Source organism: Populus trichocarpa, chromosome 6 (assembly GCF_000002775.5).
Source record: "Populus trichocarpa isolate Nisqually-1 chromosome 6, P.trichocarpa_v4.1, whole genome shotgun sequence".
In the NCBI taxonomy this organism is placed as follows: domain Eukaryota; kingdom Viridiplantae; phylum Streptophyta; class Magnoliopsida; order Malpighiales; family Salicaceae; genus Populus; species Populus trichocarpa.
The window spans coordinates 14,129,107-14,146,171 of NC_037290.2; the positions used below are offsets into that span (position 1 = coordinate 14,129,107).

The 17,065-nt window shown below is 37.2% G+C and overlaps 2 protein-coding genes across 3 annotated transcripts; one reads left to right on the forward strand and one right to left on the reverse strand.

The window, feature by feature from the left end:
- Positions 1–849: 849 nt before the first annotated feature.
- On the reverse strand, positions 850–5,213 carry LOC18100396 (syntaxin-32). Of its 2 annotated transcripts, none has more exons than XM_024602766.2 (6): positions 5,050–5,213; positions 4,623–4,863; positions 2,296–2,546; positions 2,012–2,187; positions 1,603–1,791; positions 850–1,210 (listed from the first exon to the last, which is right to left on the reverse strand). In XM_024602766.2, exons 2-6 carry the CDS (start codon positions 4,861–4,863, stop codon positions 1,051–1,053), a joined length of 1,017 nt encoding a protein of 338 aa, XP_024458534.1. In that variant the 5' UTR covers positions 5,050–5,213; the 3' UTR covers positions 850–1,050. The 2 variants fall into 2 exon arrangements, with proteins under 2 accessions (XP_024458534.1, XP_024458533.1); XM_024602765.2 differs by having other exon boundaries at positions 4,623–4,961; positions 5,050–5,200.
- Positions 5,214–11,128: 5,915 nt separating this feature from the next.
- On the forward strand, positions 11,129–14,621 carry LOC18100397 (protein CfxQ homolog). Its single transcript, XM_006381638.3, has 7 exons — positions 11,129–11,441; positions 11,805–11,915; positions 12,059–12,157; positions 12,276–12,386; positions 12,479–12,782; positions 13,605–13,744; positions 13,840–14,621. Exons 1-7 carry the CDS (start codon positions 11,286–11,288, stop codon positions 14,368–14,370), a joined length of 1,452 nt encoding a protein of 483 aa, XP_006381700.2. The 5' UTR covers positions 11,129–11,285; the 3' UTR covers positions 14,371–14,621.
- The last annotated feature ends 2,444 nt before the right edge of the window (positions 14,622–17,065 follow it).

Sequence of the window (17,065 nt, forward strand, 5' to 3'; positions counted from 1 at the left end):
ATCCTAATCTATAACCTAGACCTTGACCTGGATTGACCTCCGAATTAAGTTTGAAAACTATTATAATAAATACTTTTATTTTATATTAACCCAGGTAAACCCAAGTTGACCCTCCAAACATATAATTTGAGCTTTACTTAGCATCAACCCCCGAGTCAGATTTTAAAACTAGGATATTAATCACTTTTATCCTTACGTTGACCTAGGTCAACAGTCAACCTCACTCGTGACCCAAGTCTTGCCCCATGTCAACTCTCAAATCAAGTTTTAAAACTATAATAGTAATCACTTTTATTCTTTAACTCGGGTTAACCCATGTCAACACGACTCGCGACCCAAGCCTTGATTGGTGAAATAGACTTTTTCCCAAATAAACCTTTGAATTGAGTTTTAAAACTATCATAATAATTATTTTTATTCTTTCATGTCTTAGACAATTTTAAAACTATAAGTTTTTACAATAATATTTTAAAAATAACAAATAATAAATATTATTTCTGAAGACATGTTCCCTATGTACCTCTTATTTTAAAAATACAAAAATTCACTCTAAAATTATTTGTTTCTCTTCAACAAAAAAATATTTACATCTTCAATGTCTCCATCTATTCTCCCCCAAAACAGTAACTAAACGCTGCATTACTGTTTGTGATGACCAACGTCTGTCAACGTAAACAGACTTCATGGCAGTGAGGTCCCTAATAAGTCGCTTAAAAAAATAATCAGGATCGCTATCTGAATATTACATGGACGCCACTTGAGCCATGAACCGCACAGCATAACATTTACCAAAATCCACAATCAGCACAAGACCACCCCAGTATCAATGCCATGAGTGACGTGATCATATAGGAACAATTACACCAAGCCCTATTTTATCATTATTATGCACTTGTCCTCGTTCTTGCATACAAGGATACAAGAAGGATTTCCGGAACAAATTAAGCAGGGTTTAAAGTCAAAACTGTGTAGAGAATAGAGACAAAAAAAAAAACAAAAAAACATTGGGAGCAGGAAATATACGCTTCCGGTGCATTTTCTTGTATACTCTCATGCCACAAAAAAAACGAAAAACATGAGGAATACAATAAGTACAAGAAATATTTTCATCATCAGCCATCGGTTGGATGAAATACTGTTAAGATACCTGACCAGTTGGCCCTGCGCGCCCTCTACATTTGACAGTGACTCATCCATGTTCTCGTCAATCCTGTGTCAGCAATGCCCTTAGGTGAGTTGTAAATGATTGCTAAATAAACAGTAATAGATTAAAGCAATTTCTTTTGCTTTTGCTTTCAGTAAGGATTTTTAGTATGTTTTACATTTGTTCCTTTATACTGGTGAATTTTTACTCCTCTCAAACTGCCAATCCCCAATCATAAGATGCATTGGCAGATAGCAGCAGCCAACATACCAGTCATCTTTAAGAAAGACGCAGCCGTGTCTAGGACTTGGAGACACAGAAACTGTTTCCAGTACGAGGAGCTGAAGAGTTCAACTGTCCAGATGATCCTCATGCATCTATTTATGCACAAATACTGAAATACTTGTGCTTAATCAAAGCATCATTTGTAGCAATGGAAACCATAACAAAGAACAAACCTGATTGCCAGCTCTCCTTGCTGAGAAACCATTGTTGCTAGTTGAGTAAAGATGTTGCTCAGCTCATGGATTGTTGACTCCACGTTATGAAGGGCTTCAGCTCTGCTATGCATGTAACTGTCTTGTAGTGGAACCATTTGCTGTTGCTGCTGTTGCAAAAGCGGCTGGGACTCAACATCTGTCGATTTGCTGCAAAGGAGAAGGGACAATTTTCAGTGGGAAAATAAAGACTCTCTTGTCTATAGACATCAATCAACCCATCCTCACCCAAAAAAAATTCCACATCAAGAATAGAAGGAAATTTCATGAATTGGTACATAAGAAAGAAGAAAAGAAAAAAAAGTAAAGAAAATACGAGGCCATTCCTACTACAACTTCCTAATAGCACAACAAATGCTGTAACTTGTACCTGGGAACTAGCTGGGATGAGGATACAGAAGCATTGGCCCATGGAGGGGGAGGAGCCTGTGTTGCACTAGCAGCTGTCCTGGAAGTGAGTGGACGCTGACGAACAAAGGGATTTGAAGAGTCTTTTGAAGCAGTGGAAGAAAACAACTGCCTTCGGTTCTCATGAACCTTTAGATTCTGTACATTTACATAAAATTCAAGACATCAACAATACATTACAATACCAAAAATCCTGATTATGGAATCTTGAGCTGCTTCATGTGTTAGATGCAACTTTCAATTTACCTCTGTCCGCGTTGTGAGGACTTCTTTAAACTCCTTTGTAGCAGTCATCAAGCGATTCTTTAGGTTATCTACAACTGTGGTTGAATGAGTTGTAGTATCACTTGAGATGTTTCCGCTTTCATTCTGGGAGTTGCAAAGGAGTTGGAGGTCTACTACAGCTGCATTAAGTGCAGTAATATCTTGTTTTATAACTGCTGTCAACTCTTGGATCTCCAGAGTTGGATCATCAAACACCGATGTTCTTTTCGCCACTGATCAAAATGCAAGAAATATTAATGCTAAACATTTTTTTGGCTTCATTAGATTATTACAAGTCAATTCCAACCTCAAAATAGCTATACTGTTTTCAAACTCAGTCTGTAAACATTGAATGTAAAGTAATTCATTGTTTTAGATCCAAGCAATGGAATGACCGATTGCTAAAATAGACTGTGAAAAACACAGAAAAGGCAAGAGAGATCTAGCACAACAAAAACTCATCATATAATCACAAATTTCCATAAAACTTACATAATAAAGGGCTGCATTTGTAGAATTCCTGGTGTAAGAAGATATCAATCAATGAACGGAAAAATGAAAAGACTTACAAATCAACATCCATTTCAATGGTTTCAATTCCTAAAATTTTGTTGCAGCTACCATCAAGGTGATGAGGTCTGATTATCATATTCAATCGGTAGTTTTAGATACCTTCTGACAATTTTCCACATGCAACACTCTATATTTCCAGGAGGTGTACTGCTCTCCCAGGAGAGCTGAGACCCCATGGCTCTCCCAGTCAGAATAATGATTTGTTTAATTCAAAACTTAAGAACAACTTAACTTCTCTTATTTATGGAAATTTACAAAGTTATATGAGAAACAGAGGAACTACCAATAAGATGTGAAACTCTAATAGTTGCAACCATACCCGTGCACTAATTATTTCCAGGTTCTGTTTTTGCTGAGAAGAGAATTCATCGATAAGGATTGAGGAAATAAGTAAAACAAAATTACAAAGTAAATACAACAGAGAAATTCAATATCATTGACAATCCACCAGACACTTCTGGAAAAGCCCTCAAGAAAGAGCACCATAAGGATGGCAAGAAAACTGTCTTCTCACAATAAATGCTTCCAGAGAGTAGTTCTTGAAGATTCTCAAATTCAATTCTATCCACATACTCCCAAAATCTCCAAAAATACTCAATTTCCAAGCACTAGTAATCATTGATACAAAGTCACCTCCATAAATTTCATTGGAACAAAAACAAAAGAAGAGACTAATAAAAGATGGGGATCAAGATGACAATACTTACATAATGAGCCTAAATTAGATAAGATTGAAACTCATGTAAGTAAAATATGAGGAATATGATAATTCTCACTAAGAATCAGTATAACAAAGTTGCCTTCTCATTATATTCACCTTCGTCAACTTCTTCCCACTCCTATGAACTGAAAACCTTCAAAATATGCCAGGTTAAGTAATTTGAACCTTAAAATTATGTAAATGTTCTCCTAGGAAGCATAAACCATGCATCAAACTAACACCTGAAGAAAGTGGAAAGAGCAACTGATCAGCTGATGCACTTTGGTTTGGTCTGAGTTGCCACAATATCCTTGTACCACTCCTATATTTTTATTCGGAAGATTCTTTCCAGAATGCGGAACATTTTCAATAAAGAACATTAAATTTATTGATTACACTTTCCAAATTAACAAACAATAATCTTAGTCTAAGACTATGAATAATAAAGGAAAAATATTTGTAAAGGACCAACTATGATTACACTTTCCAAAAATATTTTAATTATGTATTTTCTAAATCACATTTGGCAAAACACATTTCTTTTCTTGTCATACAAACATTTTTTCTTTTGTAAAGGACCAAGAATTGAAAAATAACAAAGACGATAGCATTCAAAGATAGATAGAAAGAATGAAAAAACAACCACCATGCGAGAAACAGTTACCAATTTTTCTGAACATGTGCTAACTCCCTTCCAAAAAGAAATAATAATAATAATAATAATAATAATAATAGCAGCGACAAAAACTTATCCTTAAGAAATCTCTATGGATAAACACAAGATATTCGGATCCTCACACTTCGAAGAACATAGCTCCAGCCCTCGTACTTGCTCTAGGAATGAATAGAATTATTGTTTTACACCAACGATGAAGTGAATTTTACTAATCTTGTGTTTTAAGAATGTACCAAATTCTTTCTTCAATCATTACCATTACATCACCATTACCATTGCCACAACACGATATTACTCGCATCAATTATCAATCATCAAAATCATTTAAATTGAGGACAAAAAGAGAAGGAAGTAGCTCACGTTTTGCCAGCTTCGCCAGCTTCTGAGATGTCTGGTGGATCCCATACCCGATCATGGATGCTCTTTTACTAAATTCGGATTGAATCGCCACAGCAGATCGCTTAGCATCCGGCTTCGTGCTGCTACCGGTACTGGATGATGCCGCATTGCTCGCCGATGAGAACGATTTCTTTAGCCTCTCTGCTACACTCAGAAACTCTTGTGTCCGGTCCCGATAGGATGTTTTTACCGGCGGCATCATCTAATTTTTACAAAAGAAAAATAATAATTCTAGTTTATTATAATCTCGAAACCCTAAATTGAGGATTGATTGGGTTGTCTGTGAAACGGCAAGAGATGCTGCGTTGGGGAAGATAAAGCAGGACAAATTGTAAATAGGGGTAGAATTGAGGAAGATTATAAAACGTAAAAGGAAAGAGTGACTGACCGCTTCCTCAAAGCGAGAGGAGATCTAGATCTACCTCATCAAATTCTTTTCTTTCTTTCTTTCTTTCTTTTGTCCAGTTTGGGTGCAGCTGCAAAATTAAAACGCACAGTTTTAAGCTCCGACTGGTTTTACGACATCGTTCAGAAGTATAGCGTTAGCTAAAATCTTAAAAAGTGGGGCATGCTGCGTCCAATTTTGAATACTTGTTTTGATAACCATTAATCATTATTCTAGTTTTTTTTTTCTCAAAAAAATAATAATTAAAATTATATATATTGAGAATCAATAATTTTAATAACCAGTCCATCACTGGACTTGATTACTGCGCTTTGATGCAGGCAATTGATCGTGTTGTTGTTACCAGCGATTGTTGCCGAAAAAAGCACAAATTATTTTTGGAAAGTTACTATTATCAAAATATAAATCAAAAGAAGGAGAGTATGCTGGAAAATTTTGCAGCAGCAGTTGATACTAGGATCGCCATCAGTTTTCAACCTTTGTACATGTGTATGCAATTCTATTTACAGGAGAAGTCTTACCCTATAAATTTTAACCTAATAGGCTTTGGATCCTAAGCTAGTGTTACATTAGGTGACCCGCGTTACTTAAATTTTATTTTGGTATAAAATATATCAAAAAAATATAAATATTTTTTAAAATATATATATATAATATTCATGTAATTGGTTCGAGTAAATTTAATAAATTTTATTAATTTAATAATATCATTAGAAAATAAGATATCAACAATGATACGTCATGGTTTCCTTAAGACTCCCCTGTTTATATTGTTGATATCTTATTTTCTAATGATATTATTAAATTAATAAAATTTATTAAATTTACTCGAACCAATTACATGAATATTATAAAATATATCAAAAAAATATAAATATTTTTTAAAATATATATATATAATATTCATGTAATTGGTTCGAGTAAATTTAATAAATTTTATTAATTTAATAATATCATTAGAAAATAAGATATCAACAATGATACGTCATGGTTTCCTTAAGACTCCCCTGTTTAAAGGTCATCGCACAAAAATCATAACCCAAAATGCAGCTATGTCTTTTTTAGTGCCCAACCCTAAGTTGGGCCGTGGCATTCTCGCGCCCAACTCCAAGTTGGGTAAGGGTACGTCCGCGCCCAACCCCACATTAGGCAACGGACGCACCCGCACCCAACTCCACGTTGGGCTATGGGGGTCAACACCCAATCCCCTATTGGGTCAGGGACACGATCGCGCCCAACTCCACGTTGGGCTATGGCATGTTTGTCCCTAACCATTCTTGGGTGCAGTCACAAGCTGAACTCAACTCCTTTTGGGCTCAGTGTGTGAGTAGAACCCAACACCCTCAGGTTGATTGCATAGCAGAAAGGTAACTCCACACTAAGTCTCTCATACTCTGGGTCTGGGTTAGTAATTATGATACTCATCGCATTCTATTAAATACGAACAAGCAGTTAATTAGACTTGATGGTACGAGCAGTAAAATAATATTATCTTACTAGTATAAGATTACATTTCTACCCCTCCTACGTTACATGAAACAGGTCAAGTCAGATAATATAAAAGAGAGCAGTAATATACGAAAAGGGATTCGAAACCTTATACTTTGATACATAAACACACTTCTTCTTCTTCTACCTGAATTCTATATCTTCTTCCCTTTCCTCTTCTTTATCTTCATAAAAGCTGATTAATATCTTCATTAATGTCATTTTAACACATGAAAATACCTCGTACTAACTTAATCTTTGGAGGGTCCCCCATCAACACCCCCAGGGGTCTCTAAGGAATTTTATGCATGTATTTATTCCAGAAGAATTTCACACCCTCTGAGGAGATCCATTAAAGAAGAAGCCGAAAGTAAAGGTCGTAAAACACGTTGTGAATGACATACAAGGATCTCTAAGAGCAATTCATTCCAGAATATCCCTTGTGATTTTTGTATCCTCATCATTTGGCGCCGTCTGTGGGAACCTTTACAAAAAGCTAATTACTTCTCCAGCAAAAAACTAAGCTTTGACGTACGGTTCCATCTATTACACCAACACGACAGATCCAGGGTATATCACAGATACCAACATTGTTGTTGGTACGTCCGCCCAACCTCAGATTGAGATGATGGTTGAGCAGATATGTTTGCTCTCTAAAGAGGTCGTCAGATTGAGAGAACAGCTTACGGTTCATCCTCAACTAGCTCACGGTTCATCCTCAACTAGCTCACGATGTCCCAGCACACATCTTACCACCTCAGCCACAAAGAACCCTTGTAGCCCGAAGACGCCTCAATTATGTAGAGGGATATGGGTAGAATGAAGAGGAACCACTTAGAGATCGTTCTCGTAGTCCAACTCGAGAACGTTCACATCGTCTCACGTTACTAGTGAGAAGTGAACATTCTCGTAGAGTTCAAACTAGCCACCGTGGGAAAGAAAGAGTTCATCACTCCCACCATTCCATGCTAGATTCCTTCAGTTCATCTGGTTCACACCGAGAACGACCTAGAAGAAGGGCTGAGGAGAACTTACGGCATCACCAACCTGCCCACTAGTACCAAGTGGAAGGCTCTCCATTATCCAAGAGAGTTTTGGAAGTCAAGGTACCCAAAGAGTATTTATCCGCGAAGATGAACCTAGACAAATATGATGGACTTACAGACCCTCGGGAACATATCCAGAATGTGAGGGGGAGCCTTGAGCTGGTCATCCATGATAATGACGTCATGTGTAAGATATTGCTTACCACCTTCAGAGGGGACGTGAGGACATGGTATAACAACTTGAAGTCAAGATCGATCCTGAGCTTCCAGGATCTATGTGCTAAGCTGGTAGCACGTTTTAGCACCAGCATCCTCATGAAAAAAAGCTCCACAGAGCTATTTGGAATTATCCAAAGCGAGAAGGAGTTTACTCGGGCATATCTGAGGAGATTTAATGAAGAAATGCTTTGATCAAGGGGGTTAGGAGTGAAGATTTGTGGAAACAGCTCTACCCGCTACAAGACAGAACTCTCCTAAGGGTCAAATAGATGATCGAGAGCCATATCAGAGTGGAGAAAGCCTTGCCTGCTCGTAGAAACTCCTCCTAAATTCATAGAAAGGGGGTTAGAGTTGAACCTCCCAACCGGAACCGTTCCCCTATCAAACGGCAAGATGTTAAGAAGAAATGGTCTTCTAGGGAACATCCTACTAGGTTTGAAAGGGTCTACACCTCTGTGAACACCAGTTATACATAAATCTACACGGCTTTGAGGGGTCAGAACTTGCTTTAATATCCTCCTCCTTTAAAGCCTAATCCCAATCTCAAGTTCTCTAAGAAGTACTACCAGTTTCATATGGAGAAAGGACATGATACCAAGGATTGTTATGCTCTAAAAAAAGAGGTGGAGAGACTTCTAGCACAAGGATACCTCATCCAGTTCTTAAAAAAGGATTCATCTCTAGACGGGAGAGAGGTGAAGTGAGACAACAAAGACCAGCACTCCTAGAGGTTCTTATCATACTAGGGGGCTCATCAACCAATGTAGGCGTCACCAGTAATAAAAGAACAAGGCTGGGAGATCAAGTTCTAGTTACAATGGGTTAAGAAAGTTCTTGGCATAAACCCATCACCTTCACTCTTGCTGATGGACAAGGGATTAAACACCCACATGAAGATGCCTTGGTGATTTCCACGGTCATGGAGGGTCACAGGGTCCACAAGATCCTAGTGGATAGTGGTAGCTTAGTGAACATCCTATTAGCAGAGGTCATGACAAAGATGGGCATAGACGCCTCCAGAATGACTCTTGTGCTAACACCTCTCATCGGGATAGAAGGGTCAGCAGTGCTTGTGAAAGGGGCAATAGGGTTTACCGTCACTATGGGAACTGCACCTCATTGTGTAACTCTCCAGCGGACATTTATGGTCATTGACACCCATCTCTCATATAATGCCATCATCTGGAGGTCACTGCTTCACCAAATCAGTGCAGTAGTCCGTACTAAATATTTGACCCTGAAGTTCCCAACTGTTAAAGGGGTAGTTGTGGTGAAGGGGAACCAAGAAGCCTCAAGAGAGTACGCAAACACATGTCTGAAGGGCAAGAATGCCCTATTGATTAATCGTCTTCAAGCCTACGAAGAGAAGCCCGAAGTCATAATAGAGGCAGCTGAAGAACTAGTTGAAGTTCGTTTGGGCTCCACCAATAAAGAGGTCACGAGAGTGGGTTGCACCCTGAACAGTCAATAGAAACACGACCTCACGGAGTTGCTGGTATCGCAAAAAAGCAACTTTGCTTTCCATCCAGAGGACTTGCCAGGGATCAACCCTGAAATAGCTTCACATCGGCTGAATATAGACCCTAGCTTTCCTCCTATACGATAGAAAAAGAGAAGTGTAAGGAGGGACAGACAGAAGGCCATCTCTAAGGAGGTAGATAAGCTCATGTCAGCAGGATTCATGTAGGAGGTAACATACCTTGAGTGGCTCGCCAACGTTGTGATGGTAAAGAAGGCTAATAACAAATGGCAAATGTGTGTGGACTTCATCGACTTGAACAAGGCATGCTCGAAGGATAACTATCCCCTTCCCAAAATAGATAAATTAGTGGATTCAACAGCGGGGTATGAGTTCCTCAACTCATTGGATGCATACTCTAGGTATCATCAAATTCTCATGCATCTAGCTGATGAAGAGAAAACATCCTTCATAACCAAAAGAGGGACCTACTGCTACAGGGTTATGCCTTTCGGTTTGAAGAATGTAGGGGCAACATACCAGAAGATGGTGGACAAGGTGTTCAAACATCAGTTAGGCAGGATCATGGAAGGATATGTGGATACATGTTGGTAAAAATTATGACTTTTGAATAGCATCTACAAGACCTTAAAGAAGTCTTCCAAGTACTGGAGAGCCATAGTATGAAGCTGAACCCCTTCAAGTGCGTGTTCGCCATCCGGGGGGGTTCTTGGGTTTTCTGGTCAACCATAGAGGGATTGAGCCCAATCCAAAAAAAATTCAAGTACTGTTGGGCATGAACCCCCCCTAGACAGTGAGGGAGGTGCAACACCTTATATGAAGGTTAACAGCTTTGAGCAGATTCATAACTAGAATAGTGGAACGAGGTTTGCTATTTTTCAAAGCTCTAAAGAATACCCCCAACTTCCAGTGGACACCTGAGTGTCACAAATCCTTTGAAGAGCTGAAGGTTTACCTTTCCTCCCTAAATGTTCTCTTTCAGCCCAAAGAGGGGAGACTCTGTTCTTGTATTTGGGGGTGGCAGACCGGGTTGTCAATGCAGTGTTGGTCAGGGAGGAAGAATGAGTACAACGTCTGGTCTATTATGCGGCCAAGACACTTTTAGATGCCGAAACCCGCTATTTGAGGATAGAAAAATAGCCTTAGCATTGGTGACAGCTTCTAGGAAGCTGAGGGCCTACTTCCAAGCACACCAAATGGTGGTATTGATGAACTAGGCTTTGAGATAGATCCTTCACAAACTAGACATGTCAGGACAACTAGTGAAATACGCAATAGAATTGGAAGAGTATGGGTTGTAGTATAAACCAAGGCCCGTAATCAAGAGGCAAGCTATGGCCGACTTCATAGTTGAATGTAGATGTAAGAGTATTTAATTATAAATACCAACTATATGAAAAACGAGTGAATGTTTTTGGGTCAGACGAGTTGGCCGTGGTACACACCTTACTCATCAAAATTTGAACTCGAGTTGGAGCCTGTCCTATGCCTTTGGATAGGTACTAGACCCATCAACATCTAATTTTATCATATTAATGTTTAAGAGTCTGTTTGATATTATGGTAATGTAAAATATTTTTTATTTAAAAATATATTAAAATAATATATATTTTTTATTTTTTTTTATATTAGTTCATCAAAAAAATTTAAAAATATTAAAAAATCATTTTGAGAAAAAAAACCATTTTTTTTTAAATATTTTTCAACCGTGAAACAAATTGGGCATTCGTACATTTATGTCCACGTGATTTACAGACCCACACGTGAGATAATTTAGTTTTTCCAAAAGTGATACCGATGAAAAAGAAAAATTGGACGGAAGTGTTAGATTTGTGCACTAAAGTCGGACTTGCTATATTACAGATTGACCGCCAAGGACGCTCCAAGAGAAAATTCCAAAAAATCCAAATTCTTTCGCTCTCTTTTTGTTTGGTGGGAAATAGAAGCGAAGCCACCAATAAAGGAAAGGAAAAGAAAGTCATAAAATGAACACAGAAACAATGCAGCGGAATCGTCAGGGTCAAGGGTCGAGAATTTCCAAGCCTGCCACCATTCATAGCTGTGCTCAATCGGGAGATCTTCTTGGGTTCCAAAGGTTACTCAGTGGAAACCCTTATCTCCTCAATGAAAGAAACCCTGTTGTAAGATCCCATTAGTTTCCTTTCTTTAATTCTCATCATGTTCATGATTCTGTTTTGTTACCGGGTGGGTTTTTCTAGGTTCTGTGAAAATGGTGTTCTTTAACGGGTATATTGTGAAAATGAAAGATCTTGCTTCATTTTATCTGCTGGGTTGGTTCGTGTATTTTTGCTCGTTTTGTTCTTGTGATTGGTTGGTGGATCTGTTATGGACACAATTGAATGGAAACTGGTGAATTTGTTGTCACTTGTATTGTTGACTATGGTATCTGTGACTGAGTTAAAGAAAGAAGAAAAGTTCATGCATCTTTTTATCTGACTGTATTTTTTTTTCTTTAAATTTTAACTTGATTTGCTTAATTGCAGATGGCGCAGACTCCACTTCATGTTTCTGCTGGTTACAACAGGGCTGAGATAATTAAATTTCTTCTTGATTGGCAAGGAGCTGAGAAGGTTGAACTGGAGCCTAGGAATATGGTAAGCGGAGAGTACATGCTTATGTGTCAGTTTCCTGGTCAAATTTTATACCAATTGCTTAGATCTTTCTATAAATTTATGCAAGCTTCTCTTGATTAACACATCTGATTTCGTTGTGGTTGTTATCATCCTGAAATTTGCAGTATGGAGAAACTCCTTTACACATGGCAGCAAAGAATGGTTGCAGCGAAGCTGCACGGTTGCTTCTTGCTCATGGTGCTATTATTGAAGCCAAAGCGAATGTCTGCTTTCTTGGCGCCATGTTATCCATTTTTTGTTTTGTTTCAAATTAAAACTGGGAACTTTTTAAGACAATTTCTAATATGAACTGCTTTTTTCCTACTTGTCTTATTCTTGCAGAATGGAATGACACCGTTACACCTTGCAGTTTGGTACTCAATCAGAGTGGAAGATCACTCAACTGTTAAGACATTGCTGGAGTATAATGCTGACTGCAGTGCAGAGGACAATGTATTGTAGATGCCAGTGCCCAATTTTTTCCATTTTAAATTAATTTTCTTTATTATAAAACACTGGTAATTTGTGTAACCTTAAATTTGCAGGAAGGCATGACTCCTTTGAATCATCTCTCACCAGGTCCAAGGAGTGAGGAGTTGTGTAAACTATTGCAGTGGCATCTTGAAGAGCAGAGAAAGAGAAAAGCACTTGAAGCATGCTCTAAAACAAAAGCTAAGATGGATGAACTTGAAGATGCTTTATCAAATGTTGTGGGGTTGCATGACCTCAAGATACAACTGAGAAAATGGGCAAAGGGTATGCTTTTGGATGAGAGGCGCAGGGCCCTTGGTATGAAAGTTGGTCTGAGAAGACCGCCTCATATGGCTTTCTTGGGAAGCCCTGGAACAGGTATTGGGCTGTTTGATTGTTTCTGTATCATTATGCTATTTCATCATATTCCATAAATCATTCTTCAGTCCTGAAATCCAAAAAAAGAAAATCTTGATCTAATATTTTAGTTTTACTATGCTATTTTGCCTTCTCTTCTGGTGAATAACTTATGATCTTCCTTTTTGCAAGTGTTTCAGAATTCTCAAATCCCATTGCTATTTAACAATAATTTAATGATTGCATTCTCATGTGTATTGTCAAACTTGTGTCATTAGCTTGGATTAACTCTTAACACTCTTGTGTTGTGGAGACAGACAATGGAGTTCTGAGCTAAATTTAATAAGGCCTTGTTGCCAAAAAATTGGCTCGATGCCCCCTTTTGTATTCCACTATTTACTGAACCACAGTTTTCATTAAATTATAGACCAAAATCTCTTTTTCCAGATAAGTCAATCCATCCCATTTTGTTTCTGAGATTGTTCTTCTCAAACATTTGCAAGTTTTCCCAGTTAATGCTACCTGTACCTTATAGTTTATGTTGCCAGTTGGCTTCCCCTATTAGATGTGAGAAGGAAAGACTAAGCTGCTCATGATGTTCTTGGGGTGACAAAAAAGATTATCATTCATTTCTTCAGTTTATCAATATGTATGCCTGTTGCTCTCTTGTTTAAACCCTTATTTCTCTTTAGGAGTCTGGATCTCATTTTTTGCTGAAAAGTGGTAGAGAAGTACAAGAATAGTCAACTGATTGATTTTAAATTATCTTGTGATTGAACTCAAATTTTTCTGTATATCTTTGATTAAGTCATAAAGTGAGATGATAATTATCATATTCTATAGGTAAGACCATGGTAGCTCGAATACTTGGAAGATTACTGCATATGGTAGGAGTTCTACCTACTGACAAGGTAACAGAAGTACAACGTACAGATTTGGTTGGTGAATTTGTTGGTCACACTGGACCCAAGACTAGAAGAAAGGTTTGTTGCTGGGGTTTCTGAAATCAAATGTCAGCTTTCTTGGCAGATAATGTAATGCTTTCTTCTGCCAAACTAATTTACAACACCTGTTGCAGATTGCAGAAGCAGAGGGAGGAATTCTTTTTGTGGATGAAGCATATCGGCTTATACCATCGCAGAAAGAGGATGAGAAGGACTATGGGATTGAAGCCTTAGAAGAAATTATGTCTGTTATGGACAGTGGAAAAGTCGTAGTCATATTTGCTGGCTATAGTGAACCTATGAAGCGTGTGATATCTTCAAATGAGGGTTTCTGTAGAAGGGTTACCAAGTTTTTCCATTTTAATGACTTCTCTTCTGAAGATTTAGCAAATATTTGCCACATCAAGATGAATAATCAGGATGAAGGTAGTTCGCTGTATGGTTTTAAATTACATTCTTCATGCAGTGGAGATGCCATTGCCGCCCTGATTGAGAGAGAAACAACAGAAAAGCAGCGTAGGGAAATGAATGGAGGTTTAGTAAATGTCATGTTAGCTAATGCTAGAGAGATTTTGGATCTCAGGCTTGATTTCAACTGTATCGATACCGATGAACTGCAGACCATCACCTTAGAGGATTTGGAAGCTGGCTGTCAACTGTTATAGTCATGATAAGGAAAGAATGTTGAGTAATATATTTTTGGTAGTCTGGTAGGATTCCATTGTTTTCTAATGTTTATATCCTCGTTCCTCCAACTGTCTTGGGGTCTAAGTTTGTCAAAGATTTTGCATATCCTGTCCATGATCAGGAAAGAATGTCCTGTTTGTTGTTGTTTTAGTTTATGAAACGAGGGAAATGTCCTCATGATAGGTATTCCCTCAATCTCTTATTAATTCATTCATATGGCCATTCATTATGCCTGTGCCTTCTTGTAGTTAATCTTTTTCAACTTATGCTTACAAATTTCTTTGTATTCTGTAATTGTAAAACCTTTGGCATTAGTAATTCTATTATGAATCCCTTCTTCATCTTTCCTATTCTCTCTCTCTCCCTCTCTCTCCATCGTGGGGTGTGGAGAGAAGCAATTATGGTCTCAAGTTCCCTATCGATTATACTCACTGCCCACCTCTTCAATTCCTTCAATTTGAACCTCTCATTTATCTTCTACATCCACTTCTCTGAGGCCTATACTAATGTTTAAAAACAACTCAAAGCCAGTCAAAATTTCACCTTTTCTTTGCTTTTCTTTTCAACGATCTTCAAAAGTGTTTGCTTTTTCTTCCAATAATCAAGATGGGTCAGCAGAACAGTTCTTAGAAAACAATTCTATTGTGGATCTCATGAAGTTCAAGAGAGGCTCTGATAGAAGCAGTGGTGAGTTGCAGACTGCTGCTGTTGTTTATAGAAAGAGACTCCCTTGGTCCATTCTCTACCCTTTTTTTCAGGTACTTCTTTCTCAATCTTGGCTTGTTTCAATTGGGTTTGATGTTTTAGTGAGCTTACTAAATTATTTATTGTTTGCTTTTGTTCATATACAATTTTGCCCGTGCTGGTTGATTTGGTTCTACAATTCACATTGCGGATAAAGAGCATGTCCTACTTTGTTTGAATATGGTTTTTTCATTTCTCTGGTGTTGTTTAAGATTGATTACAGACGGTGTGTATATCTTATCTTATACGAAGGCTACATTTATTTTTTAATTATTTGATACTTCTAGTTATACTGATGCAATAAAGTTTCTAGTAATTATGAGATTTGTGAAACTCGAAATAGATCTTTAAAAAATAAATTTAAAATTTGACTAGTTGAATTACACCCCTCAGGATTAAGATATGATTTAATATTGCAAGTGGAATATGGGTGGAGCAAATTTTGGCTCCAACCCAATCCATTAAATTTTTACTTTTGAAGAACATAAAAAAGAAAAGAAAAAAGTTTAACACCATTTGGTATGTGGATGTGTTGCATGCTTACTTCCCTTGTGATGAAAAAGTTTATCTTATATGAATGAAACTTTAGTAATGAAAATTTTATTCGAATCTTATTGAGACCAATTTAAACTGATTTAAATGAATAGAATTTTTTGTATTCGGGTTTTAGTCAAATTTAGGTATTCCTTAAAATAAAAAAGTTAGATCTAAATAAAATATGGATATTGCCCGACTCCGCTTGAACCTTATTTGAACTATAAAAATAACTTTATTTGTTGCATCCATATCATTGAAATGAGATATATGTTGTTAATATATCATTGAAATGTGTTGCATCCATATCCCTGTTGAGAATATAATGCTTTCTTTGGATAGCAGGTTGTTTCTCTCTCTAAAGAGGTATCTTGAAGGCTGTAGCATGGCTCTTGCTTGTAGTTCCCATGTCATCTCATGTCTCAGTTTTGTTTTGTTTTTTTTTCTGCTTTTAATTATTATGAACTACTAGTTTGCAGGTCTATTTTTAATTATAAAATAGGGTCAGGTACACAAGCAAGGCATAAGGCCTCCAAATTTGCTCGTGTCTGATTACTACTAGTGGGCTAGGCTCTGGACCTAGCCCTTACATTGTAAGAGATGATTTGTCGTCTGTCATATTTAAAATAATAATAAAAGGTGAACAACATATCATTCGTTTGTTTAATAAAAAAAATAAAACATAGTGGCTAGGCACTAGGCCTCTACCTTCGATGTCTTTTTCCTTTTTCTTTTTTGTTTGGTTTTTTAGAAACTCAGAAAATTTTTAGCACACTCACTTAGTCTTGAGTTTTAACATTGTTTTTAAATGTTATTATGAATTTTTATTTCAATTTTAATAATTTGTTTTCAATTATTATGTATATGATCTAAAAATAATAATACTAATAATATATTGTTCATGAGAATTGATTGAAATTAGTTTTTTTATTATTATAAATTTTAGATATTATAAAGAAACAAGTACTCGGGTTTGATTTTTTTTTTTTGATACCTCAATCTATGAGGTCAAAGCAATTAACTGACTTTTTTAGGCTTTCCGCTCAAAATAAAATGAAATAATTATTCCTTCTTTTTTTTATCAATAAAGTGAGGAATTTAGTTGGAACTTACTAATAGACGTTTTTCAGATTAGGCTTTGTATCATTGAACAGACACCAGGATTCTCTCAATGCTAAGAAAAGCGCGAGAAAGGTATAAATGGAGAGTGCTGTGGTAGATTGGCGCTTTCCTATTTGAAGAAGTTGCAGGTAATGGAGGATTCTACTGCACAACAACGACCACCCAAAAACACACATACACAGACATGTTTGATCACTAGCAGTTTCTTACGAGTATATATCATGTTTCCATTCCCTCCCTTGGGATCTAAGAATTATCAGTGTTCTTCTGGAT